General features: G+C 36.5%; 1 protein-coding gene and 1 pseudogene across 2 annotated transcripts; one reads left to right on the top strand and one right to left on the bottom strand.

The window, feature by feature from the left end:
* The first annotated feature begins 758 nt into the window (after positions 1-758).
* Positions 759-5,472, top strand: LOC121959635 (hatching enzyme 1.2-like; annotated as a pseudogene). The gene is made up of 8 exons (XR_015775143.1): positions 759-1,567; positions 2,645-2,663; positions 2,751-2,813; positions 2,959-3,099; positions 3,262-3,379; positions 3,471-3,649; positions 4,159-4,240; positions 4,872-5,472. The product of XR_015775143.1 is annotated as a hatching enzyme 1.2-like (transcript).
* Positions 5,473-5,621: 149 nt separating this feature from the next.
* LOC121959636 (cystatin) lies at positions 5,622-9,529 on the bottom strand. Its single transcript, XM_042509053.2, has 5 exons — positions 9,372-9,529; positions 9,014-9,241; positions 6,196-6,347; positions 6,009-6,110; positions 5,622-5,881 (listed from the first exon to the last, which is right to left on the bottom strand). The coding sequence occupies exons 2-5, from the start codon at positions 9,099-9,101 to the stop codon at positions 5,786-5,788; spliced, it is 438 nt and encodes a 145-aa protein (XP_042364987.2). The 5' UTR covers positions 9,102-9,241; positions 9,372-9,529; the 3' UTR covers positions 5,622-5,785.
* Between the last annotated feature and the right edge of the window lie 398 nt (positions 9,530-9,927).

The raw sequence follows: 9,927 nt of genomic DNA, 5'->3' as shown, positions 1-9,927 counted from the left end.
ATCAAATAATGGTTTGGTGTAGAGTGAGCAATGGTGCCTGAGCTGTTTAGTGGCAAAGACTTTCTAAACGCTTGCCAGCCCACCAGACAGCCTCATATTGCCCAGCACTGAGTCTTATTTTCCTCTGACATGATGAACGACCCAATGAGAATAAATGGGAACTGGTTGTTTTATTAAAGGGTAGCATTGCCATGTGATGTCCACAAAGGAGCCCAAATTAGTGTGCTTTTCAGAAATGGAAAGAGTGTAACATGGCTTTACTGAGTGGCTTTTGTGGTTGGGGAGGAGATCCACAGATGTTGGCTGGGTGATTCCTTTCTCAGAAGAAACTTTAACTTCTATACTACAGTACGTTTCTTTTTACTGAAATACTAATAGCTTTAAATTTGTCTTTACCAGTTTGGCTTTAAAACTGAAGATGGAGATGTGAAATCAAAAGAGAGAAATTCACTTGTTAAGATGTGTATTTTTTTTTAATTGTACAGCTTTCAACGTGCTTTGTTTGCATTAGATGGGAGCAATGGGCCCCTGAGCACAGATATGCAAAAGCCCCACCACCTCAAAGGAGCAACAAAAAAAACACAGACTTTATGGTGATTTTCCCTCTTATTTAGTGTTGTTGTTTTGCATCTCTTTGTAGTTATTATGTGTCATTTTGTGGTTGTGTGTGTCTGTTTGAGGTCATTTTGTGTCTCTCTTAGGGGTTGTTTTTCCCCCTTCCGTATTTATTTGTCTCTCTTTGCAGTTCCTATGTAACTGTTGTGGTCATTTTAAGTCTTCCTTGTCCTCCTATGCAGATCTTTTAGTAGCATATTGCAGAGGAGAGCAAGGGAGGGCTCTGATACTGTGCCTGTTCAGTAATTCCTCTTTGGACAGGAGACTGTAGTTTATAATTAAAAAAAAATAAATAAATAAAATAAAAGTTAGAAAAAAGCTGTAATATAGTTTGTCCCAAAAAATAGTGATCATACAATATAGTTTGACATAAAAAAAGTGATCAGAAATTCATAGTAATGTGTGTTGAAAAAAAAGTGATGAAAAAGTATAAAGCTGAATTTTCTGTTCAAAGACATTTGAAACCTTTGGGCGTAGACGAGTGCAATGTGTAATGTTTATATTTTGCCTTGTGTGTCCACAGTGGATTAGCTAGGTGTGTCAACATGCCAGTCAAATTACTTTAGGAAGAAAGAGCAGCTTGTCCATATCAATCTAAGGCATTATGAGAAATTTCTGATAAAGAAACTGATCATATACACATATGTATAAAGTATATACATACCCATTTCACATATAGAGGTTTTCAGCTTACGTTTGCAAAGCTGACACCTTAAACGTTCAGGGAGTTTCCTGTTGGAGCTTATCCTTTCCTTATAAGGTTTGTTTAGGGGTCAATGTATTGCCTGTGAAGTAAGTCCGTTTACAGTTCCTCCCGTTTCGGCTGTATATAAGCAAGACTGCAACTTTTGTGGTCAAGCTTCGTCACCAAAACAAAGTCATGAGGAAGATGAGTCTTTTCTCTGCTGTCCTGGTCCTGCTGATGGGCCTTTCAGCTCAAGACAGTTCCCAGGTAAGACACAACAAATGCATCTCTTTATAGCAATTTTGCTTGTTTTCTAATGTTTAAATGCTATTATGTCAAAGTGGAAATATATATTTTTTGCAATAACTCATCATTATAAAGGGAATGTTGATTACATAATGTAATGGTATCCCTATAAGCCTAGCTTTTACTAAGCAATTCTGTCTGCCACTGGGTACAGTATCCATGGAAAATTAAGGCTGGTTCTACAGAAGTGCAGCAATCAAGGCATAACCTTAACAGGAAAAGAGTAGCACTTCCGTTTTCCCAATAATAAGCTATTGATATCTATCCCCACATACTAAAGGGTATCACTTCAACGCTTTTGCAGTTACTATAGTCAGCAGTGGGAATGTCAGGCAGAGAAACAGCCAAAGTTAACTGTTTGAAACAAATGCAGTATGTCCTGTGATTAAAAGGCTCTGAGGAAAATGGAAAGCAGCTGACTTTGCAATATGGAGCCAACAATAATACCACTTTGAAATGCCATTTTTCATTTTAAAAGAAAGAAAATGAGAGGTGAAATAAGTTATAACAGCTTGACAAATTGACTTGAGTGTCCCAGGCATCCAGACCTGTGTACTAGTAAAAACAGTGACCTCAACTTATTTGCACTTATCTTACACAAAAAAAAAAAAAAAAAACTCCTCGGGGGCTATTTATAGCTTAGAGGCCCATGGACCCACTTAAATGATTCCAATAACTCAAAACTACCAGTAACCCGAAAATCTGTCATTAACAGGATGTGTTGTTAGACACTAACTCCTGCATTTTTAATTGTATGTTGGCTTTTGACGAAAGTCATGACATCAGCACACATAAGTCAGTTTAAATACTATGGTTCAAAGGGATATGGCATTAGGAAGCAAACAAACTACACAATACGTTCATAATAAAAGTAAAATTATTCACTGGTTCATAAAAATATCAAGCTGACATAATACATCAAATACATGAGGTACCCTATTACAAACCAATGGTTCAATAAATAAATAATAAATAATAAATAAATAATACAGTTTGAACTTTTACTTTTTTTTAAATGTTTATTTTGTGTCTCTGCAGGTACAACCACATGAGGAAGGTAACTGATGTTTCTGACCACATGTGTTTAACACATCTTATTGCACAATGGGTCTCCATGTTCAGTCAACAAATCTTCTCATTTTAGGTGTACAGACCGAGAAGCCCTTCCGTTTAGACATAACTTCAAGAATTCTTGAGGCAAATAAAGGTATTTTTTTCATTTTTTAAGTGAAAAATGTCAACACTGTGTCTTCACCTGCTTACAAATTTCTCATATCTCTACTCATCAGTATATTCCAAATATGAATGTGCACATCTATTCACCATGCTGCCCACATGCTGTTTTACTTCAGGCATCAGCCAAAATCTGGTGGAAGGTGACATTGCTCTCTCAGAGAAGAGGAATGCCATGAAATGCTGGTACAGCTACTGCAAATGGCAAAAATCCTACAATGGACTGGTTGAAGTACCCTACACCCTCAGTGATTACTTCTGTAAGGACTCAGGAATGAATTAATTAAAATTACAATCAATGCAATCTTAATAATTTCATATTGGGAAGTTTTTCATTTTTTTAGACACATAAAAGGAGGTGAGCCTGACTATTTTTCAGCTACACTTTAGCTTTCATCTGACCTTATTTGCTTTCATTGCAGATGATAGTGAAAAGGCTTTAATTAGGAAAGCTATGGAAACCTTCCACAGGAAAACATGCATTCGCTTTGTTCCACATTATAGGCAGTCGGACTACCTCAGCATTGAGAGTTAACTTGGGTGAGTGATGTCACCGCAGTAGAGATGATGGTCAGTGTGAGGAATGCACCAGTAGGATTCAAACCTGCTGTCTCTCTGTCCTTTAATGCAGGTGCTGGTCCTCTGTCGGCAAAGATGGAGGACAGCAGGTGGTTTCTCTCTCCGTGTACGGCTGTCTTGATCATGGCATCATTCAGCATGAGCTCCTCCATGCACTTGGCTTCCACCATGAGCATACTAGAAGTGACAGGGACCAGTATGTCAGGATCAACTGGGAGAATGTTCCTGCATGTGGGTTCTAAGGCCCAATGCAGCAGCACAGTTGGCCACTAAATCGTTCATATGAAACTGGGAGCGCTATATTTTTTAATCAATTCGAGTAAAGGGAACATAAATCATACTATAATTAGTGCTAAAATGTTTAGTGGAACAAAAGAAAATTGATTGCCAACTACTTTGATTTGATGCTTTTCTTTGACATTTATGATACCAAACAAAAAGACTTTGGGTTCTGGACTGCTGGTCCAAAAAAAACAATTAAAAGATGGCACTTTGGGCTCTGGGAAATGTTTATAAGCATTTTTCAAAACTTCTTGACATTTTATAGAGTAAATGATTAACTGATTTATTGTGAAAATAATTTGCAGATTAATCAAAAATGAAAATTATTGTTAGGCACAACCCCAACTGATATATACATCCATGGAAGAACGTGAGGTTTTGTCAGAAATCCCTTCTTAAGGATAATTTTTAGTTTCATTCATGCATGCTCAATTTTTATATATTGTTTTGTTCAACAGCAAGTGCCTTCAACTTCCACAAAAAGGATACCAACAACTTGAACACACCATATGACTATTCTTCTGTTATGCATTATGGAAGGTAACATCTCTTTTTTTCATTATTTGTATTATTGTAAGCAAGATATTTTATTTAGTTCATCTGTTATTTCATGTTGTTAGCATCCTCCTTTACATTCAAACCTCTGTTGTTGTATTCGTTTGTTTGGGGTTTTGGCCAATTGCAGGCAGTGAAACAAGCTTTTAGTATAACACTGGTATATAACCTTTTAGGTGTGAAGCCAAATTACAATAAATTAAAAGTAAAATGTTGGTGAAAAGAGGAAAAATTTCTTTGAAAATTGTTAAGTTGAAAGCATGATATAGACATATTTCAGCTTTTTATGAATAAAATAACAAGGACAATTTTCGAGCAGTACATAATTTTATGTAATTTTGTTGTTTGTTTGTAATGTTGGCTACCTCAGGGGAGTGCAACAATCTGTCAGTACAACACTGACATTATCATCAAGGTGTGAGGACAAATTACAGCTAATAAACTGTAAATGTTCATGTTTACAGGTGCAAAGATGAACCATTTCTTTTAAAAATACTGGGATTTCATCATGACACAGAAACATTCCAGCATTTTCATACATAAAATAAACAAAGAACATTTTTCTATCAATATATAATCTTCTAATTGTGTTGTTTTTCTTCTTCTTCTTTTCAAGAACTGCCTTTACATCCGAGTTTGGAGTGGACACCATTACTCCTATTCCAGATTCCTCTGTGCCAATTGGGCAAAGGGATGACATGTCTGATATTGATATCCTGAGGATCAATAGGTTATATGAATGCAGTAAGTATAGAAATCCTTAATTATACAGTACGGCATAATCCACTTAACCTAGAATGTGTTAAAATGTATTTTAAACACCTTTCTGCTAATTTGAATGAATGTTATTCAACCTAATTTCCTGCTTATTATGCCAAATTTGTATTTCTTTTATTGTACATTTTCCGTCATTACGGTAGTTTAAGGTTTGAATTCTGGGAACAGATGTATGCCTTAAAGTTCAAGTGTATGATGAACGTAAGTTGGGTTTTTTGTTACGACTGATGTCTTATCGTTCTTTTCAGACATTTGAATGAAAATGAAAACAACTTTCACAAGATATCTTCAAAACATCATGAGTGGCAATATGTATAATGTTGATTGATCACACAAATTAAATAAATAATGATATAATAATCCATGTCGTCTTTCCCTCTTGCCTACGACTGCATTAATCATGATTGATGCATATTTTAATCTCTCAAGTAAGCAATCATTGTAAGCCAACCATATCAATTGTTGTCTTTGACAGTCCACAAAATCATCACATTATTTTAATTATTTAATAAAAAATAAATTAAATGAGCAAGTAAGAGCAAGCAGCAAACCACAAAGAATGTCCACATTATGGTAAAACAAAGTCAGGTCTTTTTCCCAACAAATTTTTATTGTGTTGTTGTTACAAGGTGTCCGTGTTCTTAAGCACACATATCCAGCGTTTAAAATCAGCTGCAAGACGTTTATTCAGAAAAAAATATCAACAGATAGTCAAAGAAAGAAAACAAAAATACAGTTAGGCCTGTGAAAAAGTTAAACTGGCCCCATAAATTTCCTGCACGTGTGCATCTGCAGCTCATGTTTCTTGGTGCGGGGATCAAAAATCACCACAAAGTGGCACTTCACACGCTGCAGAGACAAAAACAACTATTACACAGGAATTCGGAAATCTCCAAAACCTAATTTTCTTCAGAAGACAGTATGTCATTTTTGGATTATGAAATAATACAAGATTCAAAAGCATGAATGGAGTTACCTTTTTCTCAAGACTGCAGCTGTTCAAGTCATGGTTTTCAGTCTTGAGGCACTTGGTTTTACCCAGAATTGCATCGATCTTATAGTTGATCATATTGGTCATCTAATAAAATGAGTGGACAGAATATTACAGAGGTGTAAAGGTCTGTTGCATGTGAGTTCCTTTGATTCTGAAAGATGAATCTAACCTGAGTCTGAGCGGAGATGACGGAGATCAGTTTGAACATCTTCTTGCCATTGGACTCTGTGTTGAACATCTTAACAGCATGTTGAGTTGCCTCCTGAACCTCACTTGACTCTGGATTTCTTTCAAACCAGTCACCTAGCAGAGGCACCTTTTCTGTGTTTAATACACACACACACACACACACAAAAAAAAAAACAAAAAAAAAAACAAATCACATATTTTCATGATGGCTATTGATGGGACGATAGCTAACATGTACCCTACGCACTCTGTAAAATAACAGATGATTAAAATTTGTATATCAATCACTCATCCCATGTTAGGTTGAACATTTTTCTTGCATGCCTCCAATGTAAAAGAATCCAAAAACTGAGCAAATTCCTAATTATTTGAAGTAATACGGGTCTTCTTTTAACAACAGTAAAACTATATCAAAACATCTGTTTGCAAACTCTCACACAACCTGCAAAGTTTAATCCAAGTCTCATTTGGTCGTATGTAAAGTACTTTTTTGCTAAAAGCTTCATTCTGGTCTTCAGAGCCAGAATCCATTGACAAAACAATAATTTTACCCCCTGAATAAGAGAGCTGCTAGGAGTTTATAAATGGATGTTTTGATATAGTTTTGCTGTTGTTATATGTGGACCCCTATGACTTCAATTCATCAAAAAATGTGTTCATTGTGGACATGTGCAAGAAAAATAATGTTTTCTTTCCAAATTCAAGGTTACACAGAGTTAGTTATTGATATACAAATGGTTATTGGGAGGGTGATGTATGCCTTCACAGTAGCACAGCATAATGGGCCGAAATGCACTAATTCATACAGATAAAGATGTACAATTAAAACCACATTTTTCAGCCCAGAACATAAGTCAAGGATTTGGAAACTTTAAGACCGCCAAACCTCGGATTCAGATAGTTTTACTCTAAGACTGGTTTTACCCTGTGTATTTGTGGTTTCTAAGTATCTTAATCTACATTACATTATTGGCACAACATTTTGTACAGGTATTTTTGATTCCTAGACTTTTCCTCTCTCACAAACAGGTTGGTTTTTGTGGTTATGAGTTAGATTAGGCTAGTCAACAGACTGACATTACATTTAGAAGAAATATTAATGTCCACTTTGGGATGAATTGTTCTAATTTTAGTAATTTAGTAGTTTTTATCTTGTTCAACATTTTAAGATAATTTAGTGCTGATTAGCAAAGGTTAGAATGCTAGCAGTTTTATCACTGCTAAATGCGAACATTTTGGCATTGCCCTTTTTGGCATGTTAGCAGTGTGAGGTCACTTATTGTGTAGTTTCTCGGATGTTAATTGTTCTTTCAGTATTTTTCAGATTCATGTTTCAAGTAGTGACTAAACCTAGGTTGAAAATCCTGTTTTTGCTGCCATCTGGCAGGTGCTGTTTTTCGAACCCCACCCTGTTCACAGGAACAGAAATTCATTATGTCATGTATTCCAACAATACATAAAAGTTGGGGGGTGTTCAAAGGTGCAACAGAGAACACCCAACATTGCAGTTGGGTATCAGACATCAATAAATCTGAACTTTTCAGCCAAATGTAGTTAGTGCGACAATGCTTTTCCCTCCATATCATACTTTTGAATGTCAAACATTATGTAAGATCAAAATACAAATTATGTGGAATCAACTGTGACAATATTATGGCGAATTTGTATCAATGGAAAGACCAATGCAGTCAAAAGATCAGAAGAAACCAAGCACTCTACTCTGTCTATTTCTGTCCAATTCTATGATGCAACACTATGGATTCACATAGTAATCTGCCTTGTACCTCCAACCAGATATATCTATATTTATGTTTTATCCTGTTGAGCAATTTGCAGTATACGCCATACAGAAATCTGAACTAACCAGTGTTTCTCTGCGTACTAAAATCGCAATAACAGAAGTCACTGGTGTTGGACATGGTTGGTAAATTAGTGCTAAGCATTCTTGATGGATTATTTTTCATTCCTAAACACTCCCACACCAAACTCCATTCTGCCAAATTAAACAGCATCTGAACAATGACGACTTTCTTTCCTTCTGACTCACTGTACCCAACCAGACAGCAGTACGGAGTCACTGTCTATTGACCGAGGATTTGAATTCACAACTTATTTTGCCATTGTCATAAAGGCACACACTGTGCAGTTTCATTTAGTTGTTTTTTTTTAATAATTTAGGGTCAAATCAGTTTATTGCTGAAACTGACACCACTAATAGCCAACATAAAATGGCATATGAACACAAAAAGTTAAATGGGAAGTGTTTGCAAATGATTTGTTTGGCTGGTTTCTAGATTGTTGGTGATGATTCTAATATAGACCCCCTCCCCGCTGCTGTCATTGTGGCATAGCTGTATTCTCCTTTCAATCGGTCTAACCTGCCCTTCCTATCCATCCCGCAAAAGTGTGTGCACACACTACAAAGTAAGTCTCTGCTGTATCATTATTTGCTTTGGGTTAAAACCCTAACCCTAACTGTGTAAACAATAGCAATGTGTTAAATATTTGAATCTCAAAAACAATTGCTTATATTCATGCATTCATATCAACTAGGCTTAAACTTTATTTACCTGTATCCACATAAGTCTTTATCTGGCCACTTTCAAAATTCAGACGATAAATCCAGAAAAGACTATTTGTTCATATTCTTGATTTATTTGTTAAAGGCTGTGCTCACAGAAGATTTATAATAAGCAACAAATACTCTATTCCCTGTCTTGTAATATTATTTTATCTTGCTTGCCTCTCTGTAACTTCACACTTTTACATTCCCATTTCTTATCCACATCAGTACTCACTTGTTGTGATGACTTCCTCCACAGGCTGATCTCCCAAACATAGCTGGATAGCTGAGAGACATATCACCACTGCCAATGGGAGAGACATCTTTACTTATTAACCACCACCAAACTGTGCAGTGCTTTTCGCAGGGTGGAAACTGGTAGAATATGGATCTCCACAAAAAGACACTTCAGCTGAACCACTTGCCAACCAACTTGTAGACGTCCCAGAGTGTTTGCAGCAAACTGTTGGTGTTTGAATCCACAGAAAAAGCAGAAAAAAAGCAGACATTGAAGATGGTTATTGAAAAAAAGTCAATTTAAAATATTAGACAGAAAGGCCAAAAGTTACAGAAAGGAATATTATACTCTTTACCTCTCTGATATTGAAAAAATAGGACTTCACTCAGTGAACGCTGAGCAACGGTGAGCGAGACTGGGAAAAACAGTTTGAGTGTAGAGTTGAGAAAGAGGGAGGGGGCATTAGCAAATGGCAGTGGCTGTTCTGCATTTAAGCTCTGGCATGTTTAACAAGTCAGTCAAGACCACACCCACTCATTGCCTGGCACTGGCGTCATGCAGGGATTTAACAACCATCAGCGGCTTTGGTGTGTGTGTGTGACAGAGAGTGGATGTGACACAGAGTAGGTGGGGTTGGGTGACAGATGTGTGTCATTGTGTATGTGCGCTGGTGTCTCTGTCCTCTTTGTGTGCCTGCAGTCATGTGCGTTAGTGGGTGTGTAAGCCTGCCAATGTCATGTGTCTACGTGTGAATGTGAGCATGCACATTTTGTCTGTTTCTTTACAAGAGTGAAAAAGGCAGTTTTGTGGAGATCAGACTGATTACTCTTGTTGGCAGGCAGTGAGTCACTGTGGAAATTATAGCACACAGCAGAACCACATTATGCATGATTTCTAGGTACATCAACATC

This window comes from Plectropomus leopardus, chromosome 20 (assembly GCF_026936395.1).
Source record: "Plectropomus leopardus strain MGB_pleo_1.0 chromosome 20, ASM2693639v1, whole genome shotgun sequence".
NCBI lineage: Eukaryota > Metazoa > Chordata > Actinopteri > Perciformes > Serranidae > Plectropomus > Plectropomus leopardus.
Note: the sequence above shows the minus strand (reverse complement) of the source record. Positions and strands in the feature narration are given on the sequence as shown.